Genomic DNA, 27278 nt, shown 5'->3' with positions numbered 1-27278 from the left:
TAATTTAAAAAAAAAAAAAGCCTGAAGAATTGGAGAATTATTTTTTTCTCAGGTGATTTACGAAACAACAACAACAACAACAAAAAGAGCAACACAGTTTCTACTGGAATCTATGAAACTCTTAAAATGCAACCATGACAACCATTTTTCAGATATTCTTCCTGCTCTTCAGTCTATAAGATTCATGTTCCATTAAGATCCTTTTGGGACTTTTAATAATTTTCTTCACATATTATTATTTTTGTATACCTCTGACCCTTCCCATTGGAAAGAATGAGAAAATGAATTCCATTCCCTGCTGAGATGGCCTTTCACAAAAGTAGACCAACTGGTATACTACTACACTGTTTCTTTGTTTGTTTATCTTCCCAAATTTTACAACATTGTTTTCCAGAACAGAGTGAGGAACACAGGAAAAAAAGAAAAAAAAAAAAAAAAAAAGATACATTATGATCAACTGTGCAATTCCATTATGATAGTGTAAAGAATTGTAAAAACCCAATGAAAGGTTTTAAAATGAATGCATAACTTATCTGCTCACTTCCATTTCCACTCACTCCTTGTAGTGACCACATATTTCAAAATATAACAAATATTGTAAACTACAGATTTTATGAATTATTTTTCCGTGAGAGTCACATTTCCGGTACAAATAGACTCAGCCTCCTGTCTCAAAATAATAATAATAATAATACCAATGAGTAATGATACATTCTTAAATCTTATAATCAAGCAAATACCATTTCTGTGTTCTTTCTGACTGACTTAATGTCAACGGTCTGGAAGATATATACCTTATCAAGAAGGACAGAATTCTTTTAGAAAGGAAGAAAAATATTTTTGAAACAATCATTAGTCTTCAGGGATGAAGACATTACATAAAAAATCAAATATCGTGAGATTTCTGAAGTAACCACTAGAATTGCCAACATTACAATTCCCACTGTCATGGTTACTGACATAAAACATTCTATCAGAGAACAGCAACAGTCCTGTGTGATTCATGCAATCTGCCAGCATGGTATGCATCATGGATTTAATCAATGTGGATGCAATGCAGATGTACTATGTATGACTATTCGTGCACTGAGGTGAAACATATATTTCTTATGAATATTCACAGTATTCAGAAGAGAGTATTTCAATGACTGGGGAAATTTCTAACATTAAATTATGAATGAACCTTTGGATATTTGATATTTGCCTGGTTCACAGTTTAAGCAGCAGGCAATAGATACAAGTCTACCACTCTGAATCTTTACTTTGTGATTTACCAGAATTAGCACTAACTCAAAGGGGTAGCCATAAAGAGTGGTTTGGTGGGATCTCCTGTACTTTCCAGTAAACTTACACTTTCCTTTTCTCACCACATAGTCATTGCACAGCTCTAGTTTTATTATGATCTGAAGGCAGAGGTTTGTTACTGGTATTTTAGGGACATGAGCATTTTTCATAAATGTTTTAGGATTGCTTTCAGCTTCCTTTCATGCAAACAAAGGAAGAGAGCCACTGTGAATATGTCTGAACACAGTGAGTAACATTTAAATAAATGTTGAGATAATTTCATGAAAGAATTAGAAAGTCTGCAGAGCTGTTATCTCCCTCTTTCTAACAGATTATGTTATATATATTCTAGTGACTCTTTGACATTTTGCTTATGTTACTTATTTATTGTATTGGTTATTTAGTGATGTACTTCCTCCAGGTCATCTGAAACAGTCATCTCTTCTCCACCACAGAGTGAGAGAAATAAAGAAAAGAAAATAAATTTTAGCCCCTGACCCTGAAAGCTGCAAGATTTTCATTAGATTCCTATCTTAAGTTCCTTTCTCATTTTTCCTCACCTGTATCTGAAACTTACTATAGGTCTCCTTTTTTAAATATTTCTTTCGTGGCTTCCCTTGAAAAAGTGAGATTTTCCCTTTCGTGTTCATACCCTCCTTCTTAAATCTTTCCTATTTTATCTGTCTTCCTGTTTTTCTAAAGTTACTGTGAAATCAGGTGGGCTTCTAGTTTTCACTTCTTTTATATTATTTCATATTTATTACATTATTTTTCATATTAAAATAAAAACTGCCAACATTCTCTCCTTAACAGATTTTTGTAGCACTCTAAATAGTTTCCAGGAAATGAACACCAGGCTAGTATGGGATATCTTCCTAGGTGTCTTCTCACCTAAGAGCATGCACAGAGAGTACACACATAATCTTTAAATGTTGATTTTCACTTTTTTTACTCTTTATAGATTGCCTGAGAAGTCTACCGTAAGATTGCATGTATAGCAAATGTAACCCTGTTGACAATGTTGTACAGACCTGTTCAAACCATCAATCCCATGAGCTGAAAACTACTACACAAAAAACAAACAAACAAACAAACAAAAACCCTACAACAACAAAAAAAGCCACCCAGAAAACAAACCATCCAACCAAACACATACAAAACAAAAGAACAAAACTCACAACACCTCCCCCACGCACACACATCTGTGGGCATGGGCCTTGGTTTTAAAGCTCCCTGTGGGACTGTGTTCACTGTTTCCATCACTTTCCTTGCTGAGATGCCAAGGAGAAATTTCTGCTCTACCTATTTTCTTTTCCTAGTGTTTTCCTTTCATTTTCTAGACAAAAATGCTCTGCATGAATGAACTTTTAAACATAATACAACAGAATTCTAGCATTTGCTATTACTGTTAGTCAGGACAAGTATATAAAACAGGAGAAGTAAGTTTCAAAAGAATGTACAATGCATTGTAAAGCACATATTATTTGACCTGAACTTTATGAACAGACAAAAATATATTCAGAAAAATATATATATTTTTTCCCCTGTAACCACATGGTAGATCCAGGACATGGATAAAGTGAAACACAGACCAGTGAATCCAAAGTTGATAAAGAAAGTCTAGATATTATACTTTCAAACCTGGGTTAGAAAGATGTTTTAAAGATACACTTAAAAATAGAAACTTTTTTAAATACCATGGAAAACTGAACCATGTAAAAGTATTTTTCTTGAGAGGCTGGAGGCTGGTATTGGTAGTTTCTTGCTATTACCATTGGTGGATTCAGGTAGGACTCAAATTCCTAGGCCACATCCCTACTGGTTGAAGGTTCTCTTTGAACTCTGGGAAGGAGCCTTTGGACTCCCTAGCTCTTTCTAAGACTTGGCAGGGAGTTTTTAGCAGGTGAATAGCACAGGATTTGTGTCTTGAAAATATCAATAGTTTCTAAACAATTATATCTGTTACCAAATACTACAACATTTAAAGATGTTGAGAATTTAATACAAATATTATAAATGTCCATAACATCAGTAGATGTCAGTAGTGATTATTTAGTATGATTGAAGTGCTTCAGTTACCTGTTATGTTCTGTAATGACTTAACAGTTGACTCACTTTTTTTTTTTTTTTTTAGCTATCTATTAGTTACTTATTTGTACTGTGGGATATTTTAGAAATGAAACCTTGTTCTATCATGAACCAGAAAACAGTCACTTCTTGTACCACTTGCTTTTGGCACTCAAGATTTTCATTCCTGCCACTACATGTATGCTTTCTTAAATTGTATTTTCTAGTCTAAAACAAGTGAATAAATCTAGAAACAAAACAAAAACAACAAACAAACACACACAGGTGGTAACAGTTACCTTGGAGCAGGCAACAAATAAAGAGAGGATGTATTTGGAATGAACTAACTTTCACCGAGAATCAAGTCTATCAATGGGAACTGGAACATCAAGAATTCAGGTAGTAAAACTAGTGGTTTATAACAAGGCTTGTCTTTTGTTCTTACAGTGGAGAAAGCTAATATTTCATAAGTATAGATCAGTCTACATCTATCCAATATTTTTCTTCTTAACAACTTTTCAACTTTTCTAATTATTTTCTTCTTAATTTAATAATTGTTTCAGGATTTACTGAGCATAGGACTTTCTTTCATGGTTTCTTTAACTTCCAAGATAGACCCAAAATAGTATGTAAACTGAATAGATAGTAAAATTTTTATAATCATGGTAAATTTATTGAAAAACAACGTTGCTACCCTCAGTTGGCTTTTTCATCCTTTAATTTTATCACACATAGCTTAATAACTTAACCTAAAAGCTCAACAAGTAAAATGTAAGTTAACAAAAACATTTATTTTTAAATTATATTTATTAATATCTGGTCATTTAAGATAATGGTCATTCCTGTTTTTTGTTGTTGTTGGTTGTTTGTTTCTTTTTTTTTTCTAATTGCACTTTTAGAAACGTATCAGATTTTGAATTAAACATTTAGCTATAAAAACTATGGTTTAGAGAGGATAGTAATGGTAGAGATTTAAAAGCTGAAGTACTCAGCAGTTCCTGTTTTTCCATCTATTTTCTTGGACTCATAAAATGACTGAGACTGATCACCAATAATGTAAGTATTATTTTTCTTTAAGAATATTTTGTGTTGACAATGGAAATTCAAATCAAGGTATGTCCCAAAGGAGTTAATTTCCTTTAAAAGGAGAGAACAGGTTCCCAATCACAGATATGATCAGAAAGTGGGTGTTTAGTTATTTTTAGAAGATTTTATACAAGGTAAATTGTCTTTTGTCAGCAAATAAATTAGCTGTTTTCATGTTAGCATTATCCAGGTGTTGAAGGGCTATTAGTTAATATAACTTAGACGTTTTATACACACAGATAAACTGTCTCATGTTACTGGATCCCTGGAATAATGTTTTACACATCTGTGAGCTTTTCACCTGCTGATCTCAAAGTATTTTTCAAATACACACTCCAGCATCCATGCTGAGCTTCAATACATGCTTCTTTACAGCTGGAGAAACCCTGCAATTCTGAGCTGTGAGCAAAGCTACAATTTAAGATGTAATACAGCTTGAACTTTAATTACTGACATTCATCTCTCCTGCACTTTTTGGAGACCGCAAAGCCCCCATGGATGCTCATGGCAAGATGGCTGAAGGAACCTTCACCTTCTGTGAAGTCTCTAAGGAAGGCAATTTCACCGCATACCACAGAACACAAACACTACTCAATGCATAACGGGCTGCTAGACTTGCCTGAAGGTAAAATAAAGTTCTATCCACCACCGCTAAACGTACTTAGGGAGCATTCTGCATCTGCCACAGGGCTAAATAATTACGTTCTTTCTCTTGCCTACCAGGGTACTCTGAGAGGAACCTTTCCTTGAGACTCCCTTTGGGAGGTTGAGACTTTAAATTGAACTGTCAAATCTTCCTAGGGCTTTCACAGAGCATGTTTGCCTGGGCAGCTGATTTCATGTCTTTCCTATATTTGATATTTTGATACATGAAGAGCTGCCTCTGACCAGCTATATCAGCCACTCTTTAGTGCATGCTAATAAGGAAGACTACTATCTTTACAGAAAGCACAGCTATAGTGTAGTAATGCCTATATTGAAGCATGATCAAAAAGTGAACCTATGGTTCTCTTCTGGCAACAGGAGGAAAATTCAGAAAAGGTAGAGCTTTCATGAAAATGCTACAGTGGTCTTCTTTGATGAGATCCTTGAGCCTGTTGCACAAAGGCAATAAATATCATATGAGGTAGGCACACTGGGTCTTGTTCTCGATACATCAGTAACTGCACCTCTGAGAGAATTCTTCTTTGGGGTGTGAGAAGACAGTATTCTCTTTCCTGCTAGTTCAGCTTTTGGCTCAGAGGCAAAATAAATTAATTTGAAGGTACGTATTTAGGAAGATATGACTAAAGCGTAAAAGTACAAGAATGCAAAAATTCAGCTGACACTACTGTAACTAGACCACCAAGCATTTTTTTCCACTGTTTTTATAAAATTTAGATTTTTTTTTAAAAACATATATATTCTCACCGAGTACTCTTGAGATATATGGAAACTAGCCCCTCCCTCCCCCTCCCTCCCCCCCCCCCCCAAAAAAAAAAAGGCAGGGCCAAACCTCAACTCCAGACCCTCCTGAATGTTATAGTTTTCCTGTTGTGTTTTCTTTTCCATATAAGTCTGTGTCAGGTAGTAGGCTCCTCCTTACACAGCAAAAGTGTACAAACTGTAAATGCCCCTACAGGCACAAAATGAAGCATGCAGAGTAAGAAGAGAAATCTCCATAAGTAGCCCAAGTCAGGTCCCCCAGCTTCCTTGCTATAGCCTGCTCCCTGCACCCAGCTGCAAGGAAGCCTCTTTCCATGCCACAGAAAGAGAGTGGAAGACAGGATCTAGATTACAGCTTTCCTTTGTGGACAAGGATTTAATTTAGTAAGTTCTTAATATATCCTTAGGAGGAGCTTTGTTATTGCCTGAAGCTTTTCTTCAATTAGTGCTCATGGGACTACATGAATCAATTTGATAATTCTGGGGCAGGGAGGTAGCTAATTAGATCGGGTAGGAAACGCCTGGAACTGCAAGGGAAAGGCACATCAGGAGCAGTGGTCTGCAGGGAGTTACAACTCTCATTGCTGGTGTTACAGCTCCAGCATACACCTTGTCTCCCTGATCACTGTGCCCTTCATCTGACAGCCAAGGAGCATGCTTGGTCAACCTGGCAGAACTGCTCCCAAAGAAATTTTGAGCTCTTAGAGTCAGCTTCTGGCTTTCCTCAAGTCTTTGGTTAAATCTGTCCTCAGTGGAGTCTGAGTCGCACAGAAACAGACTTAAAGCAGGAGGAGTGTAGAACAGAGGCACACTGAGTTGTCCTGTCCCCAGTCTCTGAGGTGTCCATTGGACTAGTGTCCTGGTGAGCTTCCCATCTGGGCCAGGCCCAGAAGTGGCTGTCATAGGTACACGTGACAGGGATAGACAAAACTTCGTGCCAAGGCTGGATAATGCTGAATGGTTATAACTTCCCTGAGCTCTGCCAGGGAAATATTACTTATTTTGCTGGACTGCATTTCTGAAACCAGGGAGATCTCACTTCCTTTATGCCCAGAGACTGGATGTTATCAGCCCAGCTGCTTCAAAAGCACTGGCTTCTCATTCCAGTATCTTCACTTAAACCAAGCTGAAAATGTATTTCTTATCATCCTTCTCAAAATTGTCTGGAAAACACAGACCTGGGGCTTTAATCATTCTACTTCTGAGTCTCCTTGACATTATGGGACTTTATTAACCCAGAAGCAATTGCAGGCAGTGGATTGTAGTGAACCTCCTTGGAAACCACGTGAACGTGAAGGGGAACTGAATGAATGTGGGAGCATGTATAGCAACAAAGGGTTCCTGTGTGTGTATCTCTACTTTTTAACTGAGTGAAAAGTTCCTTACATTCTGCAGAATTGAAACAGACTAGGGAAAAGTTCCTAAAATAACTTAAATTCCAACAGCATTATCCAGTGTAACAATGATAAAACCTGAGGTCTTCATAGTATGCAGGGCAACCTGCTCCCCACTCCATGTTTGCTACTATCTGGGGTCTAAAGAGTGAAAAAGAAAAATCTTGCAACAGAGCCAATACTGTGAAAGTTTTATGAATGCATGGGTAGGTTAGTCTGTACTCATTTGTGCAACTTGGCTTGCATTGTTCACTGGATCCTTGCCAAACATATCTATTGCATAATTATGTGGCTTTTTTTTTTTTTTTTTAATTTCTAGGGATGTAACTAATGTTTTCCCCTCATGTCTGTACTTATACAACAGCCACCACAGTGAGACCCAAGCCTTTTTTGTTAGAGTTGTGCCATGACCTATAGTAATTATAAAAGGTAATGTTATAACATAGGAAAATAGAAACACCAGAAATACACTCAAACATCTGAGAGAAGACTCAAAAAATAAAAAAAGTCTATAAAATTATGTCAAGATATGTGTCTATCCACTGAATAAACTGTCTAATTTCCTTGTGAGGAAATACAAAAACAAACAGAAAAAAATACTTTTTTTTTTCACTGACTGAATAAAGCTGGCATAAACCAAAAGCAGTTACACTGAAGTCAACTTCATTACTTGTGATTTCTGCATGGCAAAGTCAGAACGCAGTGACGGCAGGCATGGCTTCATATCCTGCTGGCCTGACGATATAGACAAGCCCTTGTACTTGTGGGAGTATGGGGATTTTGTAAGAAAAGTTCTCATGGTTTCAGCTTGAACAGTGTTTAGGACAGATATTTAATTAGGAACTCCAATATGTGTTCATTGTTTTGGAGTGTTTCCAAGTTATTTCCTCCAAAGATCTGGTTCTATGGTTGATTGTTCCATGATTCAGTGTTGGTTATTCCATGCTCATGTAATCCTATGGAAATAGGATGATTTTTATGTTGAGGTATTTGTCAGTATGATTAAGGGTGTTGGAGTCTGGACCATGCAATTTAAGACCTTTTAAAATGTTTCCATACCCACATCTAACCTCACTGAATTTATTTAATACGGTTTTGAAGGAATAGCCTTGAAAAGTGATTTTCCCTGAAACAGAAATCTGTAGTGTTTCAAAGAACAAATGAAATGTGCATACATAAAATATACATAAAAGATCAAACATATTTTGTGGTCATGACTGGACCCTTTGGACACACTCCAGGGCTTACCTAGGTCAGAGCACTGCACCACGCGGAGATGGCACTGGCAGCGGAAGGGGCACACTGGCCCAAATCCAGATATGACAGGATCATCGGTTGGAGCCATATCAGCTGACCCCTCATCTTCCAGCATAAAGTCAAAGAGGCCCATCTGGTGGAATGGCTTGGCCAAGCATACTGGCAGCAGTAGGATGAAGAGGAGAGCCAGCCTCATGGCTTAGTTCATCGACTCCAGGCAGAACCTAGGATCCAAAGCAGGGAATTTAAAACAGAAGTAGCAATTTTTCCATAGCTGCACAGTTCCTGCTGAAGGAGGTCCAACACATCCACCAGTTACATAACTGTTCCTTTCAATAAATGAAATCTAAATTTGAAAATAGGACAGTTATGCGATAGGAGTCCGGTAACTACTTGCCAATAGCTTTTTTTTTTTTTTTTTTTTTTTTTTTTTTTTTTACAGAGAGATTTAAAGGCAACTCTAAACACATCTGCTTGCACATTTAGAGTAATATTTATTAGGAACAGGCAGCATTGTCAACTTTGTTATGCAAAACAGTCAACACAATAAGCCATATTTTCCATGTGTCTGTTTTCTGCCAACGTAACAGTCTATTTGATTTCATTAGCGTTTGTTTCATAGCAATGGTTTTGTTCCCTGGGGATGAACCTCAGGTTCCCAAACTCACTGTAATGCAGTCATGTGTCGAGAAACCTTTTTTTGTTGTTGTTGTTTTTAAAGTGCCAGCGTGCTGTGTGTTTTAGATTATAGTAAAGCTGACTGAGAAAAAATAAGATCTAGTGATGGGGTGGAGAGAGAGGGGGTAAGATCTTTAGCTATTTAAGTAAGCTATACTTCATTCTCAGTTAAACCAACACAATAAAATGGAATACATGTTGTGTTATATTAGATATTCTTGGCTTTCTTTCCAGACTTTTGGCTAGGGGTTTATACATTATAACAATGCACCCTGAAAATCCTGTGCTTTGTAATGTGTAAGCATTTGAACTGATGCTTGTAGTGTTGTCAGCACACTTTCTAACTGGACTTCAGGGCCTCATCCTGCAGTCTTTCATGCTCAGAAGCAACTTTACAGAATTGTGAATTACCACTGATTGCTACACTGCCAGATAAGCAAAACTGCTTTATATGTGTTTTCAGGACATTGGCCGAAATGCATTTCTACACACTGCACATTGTGCTACCTATGTTGTTGTGCACTAAAAAAAAATAAATTATGAAACAGCTGTTTCTAGGTTTTATATCAGGTCTGTAGAGATCAGAGAGATCAGCTAATCTTCTGAAAATTACTTTCTTTTATTTTTTACTTTACATAAGGAAGCTTATATTTTGTAACTTTTCGTAAGTCTAAAAACAACACAAATACACACAAAAAGAAAATTGCCTTCAAGTCATCAAATGATAGAAAGGCAAACTCGTATTTTATTTAGGAAACTTAACATATTCCTTAGTACAGATACTGATCTATGTAAGGAAAGCAAAAATATTCAATGGCTTCAAGTCAATAGCTAGATCATCGAAATTTGCTGCTGAAATGCCTTGTCTGTATTCTAGTTTGGATTTATATTATCTAGAAGTTATCCAACAGTTAGGGGTGTGCTATGTCATTTCCCGGCTCCATATTGACTAATGAAGACTGGAAAAAAAATGTGAGGGAGGAAAAGGAGAATTAATGTCTGCCTCTCTCTATTGACATAAGGAACCTACAAGGTAGGACTAGATGACAAACATGGACAGCTGATATTAGGTGAGCATTGCATAGTGAGGCCTCTCTAGAATCCAGGTACTCTAACAGAAATAGTCAATATGAATGAATAAATAAATACATATAAAAATCACAGGCCTGGAATTAGATACAACCTGTATTGTGCCTGAGTTCAATTTTCTTTACAATTTTTTACCTACAGATGCCAAAAATGCAGTCCTGCATTTTCATTCTGAGCTCTGAGTTTCATTCTTAAGAGGATGATAAGGTTACCTTATCAACTCTGATAATATTTTAAAATCAGTTTACAGTTCTGTCATCTACCTGACAGGAAACCAAGTATCTAACATCTTCAGATGTCCCAAAGACTTCAAAGTGAGTTCATGTGGAGAAAAACACTGTTTCTGTTATCTCTATAAGAAACATAGTTGGTTTCTTAGTTAGACCTGAAAGTATTTTCTATTCCTGGAGTAGACCATCATATTACCCACTATATGCACTGAGGAACTTGGCAGACCCTAACATCAGCTAGAGAGTCAAAGCCTTTTAGCCCATCTTGGTAGCAAAGCCCCATGCCATACAAACTCTTGTCATGTAGCTGGGACAGACCTAGGTGGAGCATCCTCCTCCACTCCCTCCTACTCTGGCCCCTGCTGACTTCAGGGCGGTGTCCCATGCCCAGCCTATACCCCTACAGTGCAGTATTGATGGGCAAGCAAGGATGTCACAGCAATGTCATGTTACCACATTGTGGTAAGTTATGGTTTAACTTAATGCAAGATTTGGCATACTTATTATTATATACAGATGATTATAGAATAACAATGCAACTTATTAATAGTTTGAAATGGGAATGCAAACCTGCTAAATCATCACTATTCATTTTAATAAGCTGCTTTGTGCAAATTATCAATAAAATGCTACCTGAGTACAGAGTATTTTTCAAAATGCTTATTAACATCAACAAACATTGGGAAAGCTGTGCACCATCCCTGACATGGCACTGTCAGTCAGTAATTAAAAAAAAAAAAAAAGTTGTCTCAGCTCTTTCTTGCATATTATTATATTTTTAAAAAACTGTTACTATTTCCCCCCAGTGTCACTGCCTAAGCACCATCCTCCCCCAACCCCCACCCCTTTCCCAAGAATGCACAATCAGGATCTTACCCTGGAGTTAAATTACTAACACCCTCCCCTCACAAGGAGGAGGAGGAGAAGGGGGGGGAGGGAGAAAAAAAAAAAAAAAGCACTCTGGAAGTCTCTTCACACTTTAGTACTTGATCATATTAATACTGATGAACTTCTCTTATCTCAAAGAAAGCCTGTAGCAGGCCTTTTCCTTTGGTCCCTGTTTTGCCAAAACTATAACAAATTCAGAAAGAATTGTGTATAAAGGAGGACTGTATGGCAACAAAGGATATCAAGGATATAATCTGATTCCAGCAGAGAAAATAGCAAACACAATTACATATTAATCAAGAAATAAAAATAGGTATGTGTATGCATATATTTATTTATGTATTTTCCTATTGCAGGCACACATATCTGTTCATATTGTTTGCACGTGTAAATGAACATAAACAGATACAAAATATATACAACAATGTACTAGTAATAAATGTTTACATTTCACATAAAAAAAATAAGGAAGCAAAATAAACTGAATTCTTAAAGGTCTGTGACACAATATTTATGTCTGCAGGACAGAACTGTTTAAATTTGCTTTAATTATGTGTTTACAATGAGTAAGACTTTTCCACAAACAGAGGAAACTATAGCATAGACTTGGCCACATTTCAGTTCAAAATAGCACTTGAAATATGCTTCATCAGTTCACGTCACCACAGTATTGGTGGTCTTCTTGTCAATTTGCCTTAATATTACCTTTTAAATATTAATTCACCCACCATCATACATCTCTCAAAATGCCACAAATGGCAAGTTAAACAATACATGCAATTTCAAAGAAATCTCCTTCATTATGTGTTTTAATGTATCTATTTATTTATTTATTAAGTAAAGTCTAGATGTAGGAAAAAAATGTTGGGAGTCTAAAAGAGACTAAAATTCTTTTAACAGGAATTTCAACTCCAGGAATTTTCTTTTATACTATTTCATTCACAGGCAGCTTCTTTAAATATTAAGTCTTTCATTTGTAAACTGTAATATAACACTTTCTAACATTACAGAGACATACGCCGATCCTGTTTAACTATCTACTACACATCTTTTTCTCTCAAATCAAAAATTACACACATTAAAGTTTGGAATATAAATGAAGAAATCTGAATAAAAAATGTATATCTCAGAGTGCTGTTTAAACAAGAAATACAAGAACTCAACACTTTTTTTTACACTCGCTACATCACAGATTCTAAACACTGAATTGCAAACAGAGAATATACTGCTGAAAAAGTTTACAGTACGGAAAAAGAAAGGACTATAGTAGTGCTTATACAAATCAAAACAAGAGACAGAACAGTCAAATAAACAGTAGGAAATGTGCACAGTCCTTAAGAATGCATTTTCATGTTTTCAAGAAACAAAAGTGCTGGATACAACATTTAACATTGCTAAACATTTAGTAGGATTTTTCCTTGCTTCTGTTAAAATTCAACTACTTGCCGTAGACTTGCCTGAAGTTTTATTAGTGCAACATAGTTCAGCAGAATTACTGAAAACCATACCTTTTAATCCAGGGATTTGCAACAGGAGCTCTCAAAGCTGAGATGTAATTAAACTAAATATTCAACCCAGGCAAAAGGCTTTGCAGGTGTGGAAAGGAGGAGGGGGTAAGTTCAGCTCAGTGACTGTCACTTGGTGGAAAACCCTCCTGCTTCTATTCCATAGCACAGTTAAAAAATAAGGTTTCTCTCAATGAACACAATCCAGGCTGACACCCACATTAGATCATATGGTAATGATATGTCTCCTGTATTGTAGCCAGAAATTTTATCAGCTCTTTTGCTTTCTTTTCCTCTTTTTTTTTTCCCCTTTTGCTTTATTCCTTTTTCATCTGTTTAGATTCCCGAACTGCCTGAACACTGTAAGACAGATGTGTAGCTGTAAATCATCTCACTTATTTTATTTCAGTCTCTAAAACATATATTTAGTGAAGTTTTCTTGGTTTTAACTTTTTTCTTTTTTTTGTTTCTGACTCATTGCTGAGAAAGTTTGGCTGTTCCTCTTGTTTATAATACTTGTAATTCAAGGAAAGGATATAAAATTAATCCTAGAGCTAGCCAAAGTGGAGATTAACATCAGAAAAAAAGGGTAGCTTTAGGTAAAACTATTTATACAGATATCAACCTGCCTCTGCTTATGCAGAGTGTAATAGTGTAATATACTACTATTATCCTGTATAATAATAGGCTTTTACGTATTTCTTCATACTACAGCATGTTTTTGATATATATGAAAATCATGTTTTCATTAGTTGAATTATTGAAGCATTTGTGGTTAAAACTGTTTTATATAAACTTATATAAACTTTGAAACTTTGCTTTTTTTTTTTTTTTTTTTTTTTTTTTTTTTAACCAGGGCAGCAAAGCAAAGGGGAAATTAGATTCTTTTTTTTTTTTTTTTTTTTTTTTTGTAATATACAGTAGTTGTTTTTTTTTTTAAACATGAATGAAGCAGTCTTTTACTCATTGTTCAGATTTATATTTTAATTAAGTAATCTCTCTTTTGATTCAAATTTCAATAGAATCTAAAATGCAATTTCTCTGTTCCTGCACAATTAAAAAAATCTAGAAACCAGAAAGGACAATAAATATAACAATTATTATTTAGTTAGTTATCCAAACACATTGTGAACATGTGTAGCTTCCTTGTGCTGTTAACTGTCCTGTCTAAATACTGGAGGCTTATGTCTCTGTGTTTTGACTTGTATCCTTTTATTTCTACCCCTAGGCTAGGACCAGGTGCAAATCTGAAATTAAAGCTTGTAAAATGTGAAAGTATGTTTAAAAGAAGTCTGATTTTTTAGAAACACAATAAAATCTTGAAATTTTAGCTATTCTTTTCATTTGATTTTAAGATGAGCCAAGAAAACAGCTCTTAAAATTTTTCTTTGGTGGAAGAAAACATGGTGGAATAATTGACTGTTAGTTTTGGTCAGTGTAGCACAAAGATGTAATCAGAGATCTTATATTACAGCTTCTTTATATACTTCATTCTAAAAGTAAGGATCTTTTATTCCTTCCCAGTCCTCAAGCCTTCCTCTGCCTTCTTTCTCTGCCTCACCAATGGATTCAATACTGCTAATGATTTTTGTTGCGACTTTTTTTTCTACATATGATTAGTAGTGTTCCAAGCTTTCATGCTTACAACAAAGCCTTATCTATGTCCAGAAGTATCTCCATGAGGCTTGCTGAAATCTTGGCTGCATCTTAGTAATGTCAGTTATTTGAACCTTGGTCACCAGCTGCAGCTGGTTGTTTAAAAAGACATTTCAAAGCAAGACTTTGATGAGGAACAGGTCAGGATAAACTTGTTGTCAATTTGCTTCATAAAATCCATTCATATTTCCCAGTGAAACTGTAATATATTTGTTCTGATATCTGTTATAGGGTTGAAAGGTATTACAAATTAATAACTTATTCATCTCTTTGAAGGCATGGGAGAAGATGGAGAGCCACCTCTCTTTCTTTTCTGTCTTTGGCAGGAGGGACAGTTGAACAAAAATATTAAGATCAAGGTGAGAATAGGTGGAGCACATCTTCTTCAACTGGGGGATTTTCTTTCTTTTTCTGTAATGAAGTCCATCCCAAGAACCTCAGAAGAGTACAGGTGTCACATCCTTTAGGAACTATGAAAAACCCTAATTCTGACTGTTGATACCCAGAGGTAGAGCAGGTATGTTTTATGTGTCCAACCCATCCTGAAATGCAAAGTGGAGAACCTGGGGGACTGAGGAACTGAGATGGTGGGGACTTAAAAGACCAAATATCAGCACAGTATCCTATCCTAAGTGTTAATGCACACTGTTTTCTAGGTATTTTGTGTGCTTATAAGGGGATGTGGGATCCTTTCTGACACAATTATTCCTTAATTCCCTTTCTTTGCATTCTGCAAAGAAAAAAATATATATATATGACATTGAAACAAAGAAACACAATAAATAACGTATTGACTTAATATTGTTTTGTAAAGGAACATGACTATATACAGGGCGTAGCACCTATAAACTCTCCTTGTCAGTCTGACCTACTTTGACAACAGCTTAGTCAACATTAAAAAAAAAAAAAAAAAAAAAAGGCAATTAGAAAAATTGGTTTCTATAAGATCTTAACCAACCTACATGCTGTTCCAAATACCTATTTCCAGAAAGTTACAGGCATCTGCATATCAATGATATTTATATAACAGTATTTTTATTAAATTTTGATGGATAGCATCTGCTTTGTTTGCTCATGGCTTATTTTGTGGACCTTTCATAGGTCAGTGACAGGAGAGCAAGCCAGACTGTCTGCTGTTGATGACTATGCCCAGGTCCAGTGGAAGTCTCTGCAGGAAGGGGATAAGCAGCTGCCCAGCGAGGAGCAGAAGTACCCTGGGGGAAGAGCTCCTGGAGTGTGGGGCTGGCCTGGAAGAAAGATATGTCCTGCAAGCATCAGGAGCTGTCAGTACAAGTTGTATACCTCCTCAGAAGAAGAGGGAGCTGACACAATCAGCTCTCAAAGGAGTGGAAAGAAAAACTGATGTTAGGGAGCCTGGGAAAGAAGAGTAGCATTTATTGCAATCCAGAAAGTTACTGGAATGAAAGCAAAGAAAGAGGACAGGATCTGCCCTTCAGGGACACGGTAGCTCAGAGATTCAGGTTCTTCCTCATTCTAAGTTTCCTCTCCTGAAAAAGGTATTTTCCTTGGGCTTCCTTCTAATAGACACAAGCTTTGATGATCAGCACCTGGTTAGAGTTGTTGTGGTTGCTGTTGTAAGGAAGAGGGGCAGGCAAAACTGCTTCAAAGTCCTCATGAAACAGCTAGTCAAGTGCCTGTCCACAGCAGGGGATGGGATGAAACAGGATCTCTTGTTTGACTGCCTCTTAGGGGCTCTTGCCACCTCTCCTGTGCCTCATGCCTGGGCTTTACTAGCTCCCTAGTATGTCATCCACTGTTCTCTCTAATGTACTGCTGGCTGTCTCTTCTCTTTTCTGTTCAGTGCATAATTTCTTCCAAGTACCCATAGAAAGATGTTCTTTACCATAGCAATGTAGTTCTTCTACTAAAAATGCAAGTAAATATTGACTCAAGTTAAATAAACATTGATCCAGGTAAATATTGACCAAGGCACAGCCTAAGAAAGCAGTAAGAGACAGAACTGCCATTTCTGAGTATTTTGAATATCAATTTTCCTTCAGTGTTCTCTGACCTCATAAATGATACTTATGTACTTCTTGATATTTCTACAGATCAAAAAGACCAAAATATCAGACTTTGGACAAGTACTACCCCGGTACAAAAAAAGACAGGGGTCTCCTGGAAAGAGTCCAGCAGAGGGCCACAAAGATGTACGGGGCCTAGAGCATCTCCTCTATGAGGAAAGGCTGAGGGACCTGGGTCTGTTCAGCCTTGAGAAAAGAAGACTGCAAGGGGATCTTATTAATGTTTATAAATACCTGAAGTGTGGGAGACAGAGGGGTTTGGCCAACCTCTTTTCAGTGGTTTGCGGGGACAGGACAAGGGGCAATGGCCAAAAAATGGATCACAGGAAGTTTTGCACCAACATGCAAAAGAACTTCGTCATGGTGAGGGTGATGGAGCACTGGAACAGGCTGCCCAGGGAGGTTGTGGAGGTACCTCCTTCTCTGGAGGTATTGAAGACCTGTCTGGATGCCTACCTGTGGACCTTCTTTAGGGAACCTGCTGTGGCAGGGAGGTTGGACCAGATGATCTCTTGAGGTCCCTTTCAACCCCTACAATTTTGTGATTATGTGATACTATAAGTAACATTATTTTTTCTGTACCTGTGAAAATACCTCCTGTACAACTGTTTGAACAAAAAGCAATTAAACTTCAAAAGAGAGAACCCTCTTTTTGGAGGAAGTCTCTTCTGTCAGTCTGTTTTCTCTCCCTTTCCCACTCACAAGATCATGTACTGTGTAAACCACCTCTCTTTGTCATCTCTCTGGTCTTCTTAATGGAGACTATGGGGTTTGCATCTCACTTAATGAAACAAACTCAAATTGTCTGCAATTGAAGTATTCAACATGTGACCATGTCCTTTATCTCAGTCTGTTTTCTATGGAAATGGTAATCTGTTCCTGTTTTTCCTGACACCGTTTTTCCTTTTCTCTGGTCTTTCTATTCTCTCTTGAATCAAATTGTTCTGTTTAAGTACCAGAAAATGCAGCACCTAACTCATACCAATATAGCTTTACTACTTACTGTGTTTTCCAATGTTCTTTAATCCTTTAATCCTTGAGGACAAAGCCTGTCCTAACTCTTCCTCAAAATTCTGTGGTGTAGATGCACATTTTGTGATCACTCTTAACCTGTTTTCCTCAAAAATACAGTGAACATGTAAAATCAGATTTGTACCTGTAGTCCCAGATGCTATCCATTCTAGTAGCAAGGAATGAGAGGAAAGTAAAAGTGATGGCACCAAAGACCCTAGAATCTCTAATTAGTGTGACTAATTAATAATACAGAAAACATATGCAAAATCTTTTCTTATCATACACACCAACATGCTCTTGTAATGGTATTGAGGTACCCCATTTACTTTTTTTCAGTGATAACATCACATTTTTTCCTGCCTGACTTCTGTGTGAGTGCTAAGTCTTCTGCCCTGCAGAAAATCCCTCACATGAAGAAAGTAAAGTGCAAGTGTATCCCCCTCACCAAAGGGCCCAGGAAGATACAACTCCCTATGGGAATAAACCTGTAGGAGTGAAGGCCACAAATGACTAGAGAAGAGAGATAACTAGCTTAGGTAAGAGAAGAAAAAATTATAGTGAACTGTTTGATCAGATTTTGGCTTTTCTTTTTATTTTTCAGTATCCTGAGTTGAAGTCCAGAATTGTCAAGGTTCTAATGAAAAATCCAAACCTTTATTCTCATTTCAATGGACCTTAGATCATGCTCTGGACAACTTTCATCATCCCAGCTGGATTACACAATGCCCTAGAAAAGGATGACAATAATTCATGCAATTGTTGGAACTATATGCCTTGCGTGTCCTTTGTTAGTCAGGGGTTATGAACCAGCATTCAAAATGAGACACATCCTGTGCAGCTCTGAACAGCCTATTCCCAGATTATGAAAAACATATGAATGGCCAGGTCATCCTTGTTTTCCAATTTAGTCATCACAGAGAGCAAACTGTTTCAGAGGAAGCTAGTGACTGTATTACTGAGAAAAGTCCTGAAACAAGGAGTGTAATAACAAAAGGAGGACATTTATAGTAGCATTTGTATTTGTGTCTCTATATTAAAATTATATATTTCTTAATGTTGGCAATCTGCTGAGGAAATAATTTATAACTTCAACTAAACATATAAAATAATGACTTTAAAGATATAAGCAATGACATCATAAGTTACTTTTTTTGTTTGGATTGTATTACCACACTACAGAGAACTGTTAAGAATCTCAAGGTGGATGGTGATGAGTTAGTTATGAAGAAGCCAACCCTGTCTAAACAGAGTATGCCACATGGGGTTCTAATGAAAAGAATGTGTACTTGATAATTATTGAAGCTTTCAAGTAATTGACTGCATCTGAGAAAATTTGAAAATATAATAAGGAAAAATAATGACATGGGAGCAGAGTTCAGATAACACAGTTGATATCTAGCATTCAAGGGGAAGAAGTGATTGTGAGAATATTCAATGTTTTACTCAAATTTTATCTGGTTTCAAGAAGAAAAGTAAGAATACAAGTATCCTCAAGAAAAGCAAAATGGAAATTGATACTAAAGGAAAATTTTAATTGTAGCATGTCTCAGAATTTAATAATTAGAAGTCATTAATAACTTCTAAATCTTTTTTTTAATAATCAATGCAGAATTAAATTTCTTCCAATTCCAAGATCACTTGAAATTAAGATCATCAAGAATTAAATAATTCATTTTTAAATCCAGAGAGTTATACAATAGGTATAGTATAGTATATTTAGTATATAGGTATACTACAGGTAATAGTCTTCAAAATATCCATTGCATTTCATTAAGTATTTGAAGAATCAGTCTATTTATCTTGCCGTTAACTAGTGCCTTAACGCATGAATGGATAGACCAAGTATTTTTTTGTTTGGCAGATTTTAAGCAGGTTCTACTTTTATTCTTATAAATAAGCCCTTGTTTATATAAATAAGCTCTAACTATATACAAAAAAGATTACTCAGAGCAATTGCACTGGTGTTCCTCAACAGCAATTTTCCACAGTGAAGCTGAAAAAAAAAAAAAAAAAAAAAAAAAAGAAAGTAATAGAAGTAATAGGGAAACATTTTTTTTGTTGTTGTTTTGGCTTGGCTTTTGTTGTTTCTTTTCTTGTTTATGAATATGCTTGGTTTGTATTTATTTAGCTTGCTGTTTTTATTATTGTTATTATTGTTATTGTTATTAGGTCTGCCTGTGTAATAGATGAATTTATTAACATGATGTGACAGACCCTCAGTGGACATGAATCATAATTGTATTGAGATTGCACATTTTGTGATTTACCCCCTTTCAAAATAAGGCCACTGAATCTTTTGACTCATCTTGATCTCTCATAATATACTGGGAACCCTATCCCTTAGAGATCTAGGTTTGGAAAAGTGACAAACAGTTTTCCTCAATACATCTAATAGTTTTGATTTTCAGAGAGACATTCAAAGAGCAGTTTTTGAAAATCAAGTATTTTATAAGGCACTGGAAAGAAGAAGAAAAAAAAAAAAAAAAGAAAAAAAAGAAAAAAAAATAAAACAGGACCCAGAGAAAAACAAAACAAAACAAAGAAACAAATAACAACAACAACAAAACCCCAGGCACCTAAACTAACTTATCACCTTTGAAAACCACAGTGTATTGAATTAGTTTGGATCTACCAACTACATTAAAGATGGAGTTGTTTTGCCTTACATGTAAAAATGAAACAGGGTGTTTCAAAATAAATGTGTCACATTTTTATAACAAGATGGAAAGCTTACATCTGAAGAAGCCACACATATTTGCAAGCAAAAATCTGTTCAGAGTCTGCCCTTCATTTATAAAACCAAAACCACTGTAAGTTGGATCTTGAGACTTGGACAGGTTGGAACAGTTGTCTTGTCTTGTTGTTAAAGGTCTTCCACCAAAGGTCTTCTTGTGCATCCTGTCTATCCTCCAAATTGTTTGAATCACCTCTGTAGGAGGTGTTTGAATCACCTCTGTAGGAGGACATACTTTTCTTTCAGTCACAGGTAGAAAATTCAGCTCTCTGAGGAGGAGTTCACACTGTATGCAACCCATTCACAGCCTGCAATGCAGTTACAGCCATTTTTCTGTCAGTTTAAAATGACATATTTGGCAAAAAAAAGGATATGGAATGGAGTCACAAAAATAAATAACTTTTTGGTTTTAAATTGTAGGATATAAGATAGAAAAAATAGACTTTATATGTACATTCAAGAAAATTTTAATATTTAGAGGATTTTGTAGGATCTTTCAAGGACCACAAATGCTTTAAATTTGTGTCTTTATTATTTTTTACTTTATACAGTTATGGCTATAGCTTATATTGCACTTCATCCTAAAGGATAGTTATTGTTTAGCCTAAAGTGCCTAGTTAATATTCATAATCTATTTGTCAAGTGTACATCCAAAATGAAAAATTGTGTGGTTTACAAAGAGTCCATTTTACAAATTTACTTCTCATTCCAGGTAGCAAAGTCATTGCATTCTCTTAGCTCCGACTTAATAAACCTCTGGATTATAGCATCCATGTGGGCCAAATTCCAATTTATGGTTAAAATTACATTAATATAGATTTATTTTCTTCTGTGGCCCTTGGAATACTAAACATGAAGTTACCTAAAGCCTCTAGGATTAACTATAGCCTTCCTTATAAGCTTTACCAAGACCTGAAGGAGCAAGCACTGCATCAAGCTGAGAGGCTTGATGGTCTGATCTGACTATATTCAACTATAATGATAAGAAGTGCTGCTCTGTTTGTAGATATGTATTTCATCCCTTGCCACCACTTTACTTATACTCATTTCTCAAGTATTTACTGACTCTTCTCCGCAAACTTCACATTAGATATTTTCTCTTAATTTAATACAGAGTTATGGTGCTCTACTGAAATTCACCTTCCTTTTCTGTAATTCTCCCCATGACCTCTCAGATTTTCTGTTCATTGAGATAATTTGGTTGTATTTTCTTCAGTAAGTAGCTGCTTTGTATAGTTTCTTTTCCAAATAGTAAATTGAAAATTCCTTATTGTATGTTTCAGATCAAAGGATGAAAAAATCAGCAGAACTAGAAAAGTACAGAATGTATGAAATGTTATTGTCATTTACACTGGAGACAGAAAAATATTTTTTGTAGTTTTTACAAATATTCTTTAAACCTCAAAAGAAAGTTCAGCCTGTCTGAGATTGTTATTTTTATATGGCTTCTCTTATGAGATTACATCTCAGGATATTTTATTAAAAAAAAATAAATAAATAACATGACCTTCTGTTTATAATAAAAGGTTGGGGGTTGTAAAAGATGAAAATTCACATTCTTGTATTTCAGGTCTGAATCTTTTAAAAATAATGTCAGATATCTTTCATCAAGGAAAAACAGTGTCAAATTACTGCTTTATAATAAAATTTGTACAATATTTATGACAGCTTGAATTTAGTTTCCTTACCAGCCTTAGAATTAATCAACCTGTTCTGAAAAAAAAGGTTGTGAATTTTTCCTTTTAAATATTCTCTTTTTTTTTTTTTTTCACCAAAAAGAGCATGTATTTGCATATTGTCCAGTGAAGTGCTCAAAGAGATTTAACTTTTTAAATTGTAAATAAAGAAGGAGTTGCTGTTTGATACCAAGGAGAGACAAGCCATGTGCTAAGTAGGACTATATGAAATACTGTAGTAGCATTTTGATTCCTGTGACTATAAACTCTTGAGTCATGGCAGCTTATAATTATACAGCAAACTTTTGCAAAATATGACATAATAAAATATGACTTTTCTAGACATCCAGAGTGCTTTACCTATTTTTTTTTTCCAATTACATTTTGTTTGTATAAGTCCAACAGCATACCGGCTTGTATCAGGAAGAATAGTGTAGCCAGCAGGACCAGGGAGGTGATCATTTCCCTATACTCCACTCTGGTGAGGACACACCTCAAGTGCTGTGTTCGGTTTTGGGTCCCTCAGGACAAGGACATTGAGGCCCTGGAACCTGTCCAGAGAAGGGCTACAAAGCTGGTGAAAGGCCTGGAACACAAGTCCTATGAGGAGTGGCTGAGAGAGCTGGGGTTGTCTAGAAGAGGAGGTTCAGGGGAGATCTACAACTACCTGAAAGGAAGGTGGGGGGAGCTGGGGGTAAGCCTCTTCTCACAGGTGACTAGTGATAGGACTGGAGCAAATGGCCTTAGTGTTTGACAGGGGAGGTTTAGGTTAGAAATTAAGAGACATTTCCTCTCAGAAAGAGTAGTCAGGTATTGGAATGGGTTGCCCAGGGAAGTGGACTTCCCTGGGAGTGTTCAAGGAAAGGTTGTACTTGGCACTTAGGGACATGGTTTAATGGGTGACATTGGTAGTAGGGTCATGGTTAGACTTTGATTAGATGGTTAGATCTTGAAGGTCTTTTCCAACCTTAATGATTCTATGATTTTATGAAAGAAATGACTGTTGCTTTACTAATCTCTGACCTATAATCTGACTTTACCCAGACTTTCCAGGCTTATCGTAAGTGTAAATTTTGTAGTTTTTATTGTTGTGTTGTGCTGTATTGTTAGTTTGTTTGTTTGGATCTACTGTTTAATGAATTTTGGTTTATCTTTTCTGAAGTCCTGGAGATAGTTCAAGACTAGTCAATTAATGATTACATAGGACACAGAAAACTGTGCATCGATTTCTAATTCATCCAGTCTCTTTGCTTTTGGAGAACAGTATACCCAAAGGAGAGTTTAAATGGACACAAAGATATTCTCTATTACCATGTGTGATGGGTTTGTATCCATAAGTGTTTTTATTTAGAAGTTTATAAAGGAAATTATTTTGCACAGAATATTCTTTTGCATGTCTTCATAATCACTAGGCTCTTTGAAGCAAAGAAGACCCCAAATCATCAGATAAGAAATCTGATTGTGTGACTTGTACATATATTTTTATGGAAAATTCCAAAAACATTTAACAAGAAACAAAATTGTTTTTGTATAATATTTTAAAACAGACAACACTATCAAATGGAAAAAATAATGGAAAATTATATTGCAGCTATAGAGCTCTGTTCTATGTAAAAGTTCTGTTGAAAGAATCTAATTTATTATTTGGTTCTCTTGGGTTTTGAGAAATTTCTATAAAAGAACATCTATTATATTCCTTTTTAATTCAATAAGATTTTTCCATAAATGTGGCTGTAAGCTGGAGTCCCATCTCTCTTGTATTTAAATGTACATCACCTACTAACTAGTTACATAACATAATAAATATGTGATAGTGTTTACAGGACTGCCAAGTAAAATGTAGTGGTTTCCTTCAGTCTTCATTAATTAAATATATGTATGTGTATATATATATATGCTATCACAAACTAAGATAATTAATTTGAAATATGTATCATGGGTGAGGACACTGACATGCTTTAGAGTTAATGACACAGCGCCTTTTTTATTATTTTATCTAAAAAACAAAACAAAACTAAACAAAACTACATGTTAGGTCTATGAGGCAGAAATTCTAACACGCTCAGTAGAGGTATGTAACTGCAAGCTTCTGATGAAGTGCAGGATGAAATCTTCATAGCTAATAGCAAAGTACACCAAAATACAAAATAACAAAATACACCAAATAAGACCATCTAGTTCATCTTTCTTCTGTGAGGTGGCATCAAGCAAAATACCTCTGAGAGATGTTGATTACTACTACTTTCCTTGAAGAATTGTAGACTAGGACTTCTTCAGTTTCTTTGGTGTAAATTTTACAGATTATAATTTAATATAAACCTATGTTCAACCTGCTATGACTGAGTTTACAGTAGTCTTTTAAATTGGCTTGATTTATTTTTTTTTTTTTACCCTTAGGGATTTCATTTATAAATATTTAGTGGGAAGAGCATATTATTTCAGAGAAATATTGTGTCTTGTTTAATTTGACCCTCCCCCCAACAAATCTTATTTTTTCATATGTGTCTGAAGTCAGAAATTATGGATTAAAATGACAATGGAGTTAAGCCTGTGTTCTTCTCTTCATTAGTACAATAAAAATGTGGACTCAAATTTTATAGCCATATATTTCACACGAACCACTAAACATCCAGAAATGTTGAACAAAGGAAGACAGTTGTTTTAATCTTTCTGGATTTCAGTGAAGCTTTTGATACTGTCTCACACAGTATCCTTCTGGACAAAGTGACCAGAATACAGTTGGATAAAAGCATAATAAGATGGATGAACAATTGGCTGATGGGTTGGGCCCAAAAGATTCTTATAAATGGGGTTACATCAGGATGGCAACCTGTCACTACTGAGGTTCCCCAGAGTTCCATTTTAGGACCAGTCCTCTACAATGCTTTCATAAGCATTTCATAAGGTTTGGATGAAGGACTTGAAGGTTTTCTGAGCAAGTTCATGGACAATACTAAATTTGATGGAGCTATTGACTCCATCGAGGGTGGTGAGGCCTTGCAGGGAGCTCTAGACAGGTTGGATAGTTGGACAATTACCAATATGTAGTTTAACAAGAACAAGTGCTGGATTCTGCACCTGGGAAAGGGCAACATGTACAAGCTGGGGGACAAGCTGCTGGAGAGCAGCCCTGCAGAGGGGGGTGGTTGTTGACTTCAAGCTGAACATGAGCCGGCAGTATGCCTTGGCAACCAGGAGGGCCAGTCATATCCTGAAGTGTATCAAGAACAATATTGCTAGCCAGTCAAGGGAAGAGTGTCCCACTCTACTCTGCACTGGTGCAGCCTCACCTTAAATACAGTGTGCAGTTTTGGGTGCCACAATATAAGAAAGATATAAAATTGTTAGGGAGTGTCCAAAGGAGGGTTACAAAGATAGTGAAAGGTCTGGATGGGAAGATGTATGAAGAGTGGCTGAAGTCACTTGGCTTGTTCAGCCTGGAGAAGAGACGACTGAGGGGAAACCTCATCACAGTCTACAGCTTCCTTACAAGGGTAATGAAGGGACAGGCATTGATCTCTTTGATCTCTCTCTGATGACCAGTGATAGGAACTGTTGTGCCTGAAGCTGCAACAGGGGCAGTTCAAGTGTATCAGGAAAAGGTTCTACACTGAAAGGGTGGTCATACACTGGCACAGGCTCACCAGGGAAGTGGTCACAGCACCGAGGCTGCTGGAGTATAGGAAGGATTTGGACAATGCTCTCAGAAACATGGTCTTATTTTTTGAGTGGTCCTTTGGGGACCCAGGAGTTGGACTCGATGATCCTTGTGAGTCCCTTCCAATTAGGGATATTCTACGATTTTCTGATTCTATGAAATGTTAGTGAGGGAATTTTTAACTTTGAGACACACAATGATGTGATTTGTAGGCATGAAAGTATAGTAAAGCAACTTTAAAACTGCAGATCAACAGGACTGCAGAGTTCCATAGACAAAGCAGAGTTTTTTCTGGCACTGAAGGTAGTGTTTGCAATCCAGATACTTTCTTGCGAAAGACATTCTTGGAGGGTGGATATGAAAAAGGCAAAATAGTTATATTCATTATTTTCTGTACTAACCGCTGCTAAATTAAAGAAATTTCTATATGTAAAAACTGTACCCCTTGAATATCTGAAAAGATTATGCTCTAGCACATAGTTTTATAAATGAGTGGTGACTCAGAATAAACATTTTTGTGAAAAAAAAAATAAAATAAAATACCATTTCAACACCCATATAAGCTTGGCTGTAAATAATTAGAAGTAATTAAATAAATTAAAGGGAAAAACAGGAATAAATCAGGTAGAAAAAGAGGGTAGGAGAGTGCTAGATGGAGAAAGGTTAAAATTCAAGCTATTCCTGCTGCTTGCCAGACTGAATCACTTAAAGTTTTCCTCCCCTCACACATATTTTTCTGACATCTTTTCCCATTTTTCACCAATAAGACCTAAGAAATATGTGCACTTGAACAGTTCCAGAGGGTTATATATCTTTTTACTTTCTCTCATGCTGAAAAGTTTCTTCAATTTCTTTTAGAAAAAGGACTTTGCTAGAAGTCTCTTCTAGTGAACTCTCTGTTCAAGGTTTCCTAATTCAAAGTTGGTTTTATTTATTTATTTATTTATTTATTTATTTATGAATGGTATGAGTGGTTATGAGTGTATTGAACATTGGAATACTATAATTCCTAGCTACACTCATTTCAATTTACTTGTTGCATAGAGGCCACTGAAAGCCTTTCAGCTCTGGAACAAGCAATCTAGCTGCCTTATTGGCCACTGCAGGACCTATATATTTCAGCTGGCTTACTCTGGTGCAGTTCCAGTGTTACACAGAGTACAACAATGGCAGAAGAGTAAAAGCTGTCACAGGCATGTCAGAAAGCTGGTGCAGTTTATCTAGGATAATCCCAGGGAGAAGGCCCATGGGTGTTTATAAAGTAGTTGCCAGAAGCAACTAATTAATGTGGAAATCTGAATACTAAATATGCATTTTTTTTCATAAGGATTGTTATTCGTATATTTATTTGCTTTATTTAACAATTTTTCTTTGCTTTATTTAATGAATAATTCTTCTCTTTGAAGCAAGTTATTCGGTATATATATACATATTTTTTTTCCAGATTCATTCATCTTTACACATAATTGAAGAGACTGAAGAGAAAACTTTTTTTTTTTTTTTTTTTTTTTAAGAAGTTCTAAAGTCTTTGTCAAGGAAGTTCTAAATGCTTATTTAAAAGAGGTCAATGAATACTTCCTGGTATGATGCAA

At 35.9% G+C, this 27278-nt stretch overlaps 1 protein-coding gene and 1 long non-coding RNA gene across 3 annotated transcripts in view; one reads left to right on the top strand and one right to left on the bottom strand.

Annotated features, from left to right (window-relative positions):
• DCN (decorin) overlaps positions 1 to 8709 on the bottom strand; it is a 33183-nt gene extending 24474 nt beyond the window's left edge. The window contains exon 1 of the mRNA XM_005012380.6: positions 8505 to 8709. Within this exon, the coding sequence (XP_005012437.1) occupies positions 8505 to 8709 (205 nt within the window). The remainder of the gene's footprint in view (positions 1 to 8504) is intronic.
• Positions 8710 to 8736: 27 nt separating this feature from the next.
• Positions 8737 to 23398, top strand: LOC140002316 (uncharacterized). Of its 2 annotated transcripts, none has more exons than XR_011808665.1 (3): positions 8737 to 11711; positions 14836 to 14918; positions 15661 to 23398. It is a non-coding gene; the product is annotated as an uncharacterized lncRNA (long non-coding RNA). The 2 variants fall into 2 exon arrangements; XR_011808666.1 differs by having other exon boundaries at positions 14836 to 15076.
• Positions 23399 to 27278: the final 3880 nt, after the last annotated feature.

The sequence above is a fragment of the Anas platyrhynchos genome, chromosome 1, assembly GCF_047663525.1.
Source record: "Anas platyrhynchos isolate ZD024472 breed Pekin duck chromosome 1, IASCAAS_PekinDuck_T2T, whole genome shotgun sequence".
NCBI classification, from domain to species: Eukaryota; Metazoa; Chordata; class Aves; order Anseriformes; family Anatidae; genus Anas; species Anas platyrhynchos.
The sequence above is the reverse complement of the archived record's forward strand: the minus strand, read 5'-3'. Positions and strand labels throughout refer to the sequence as shown.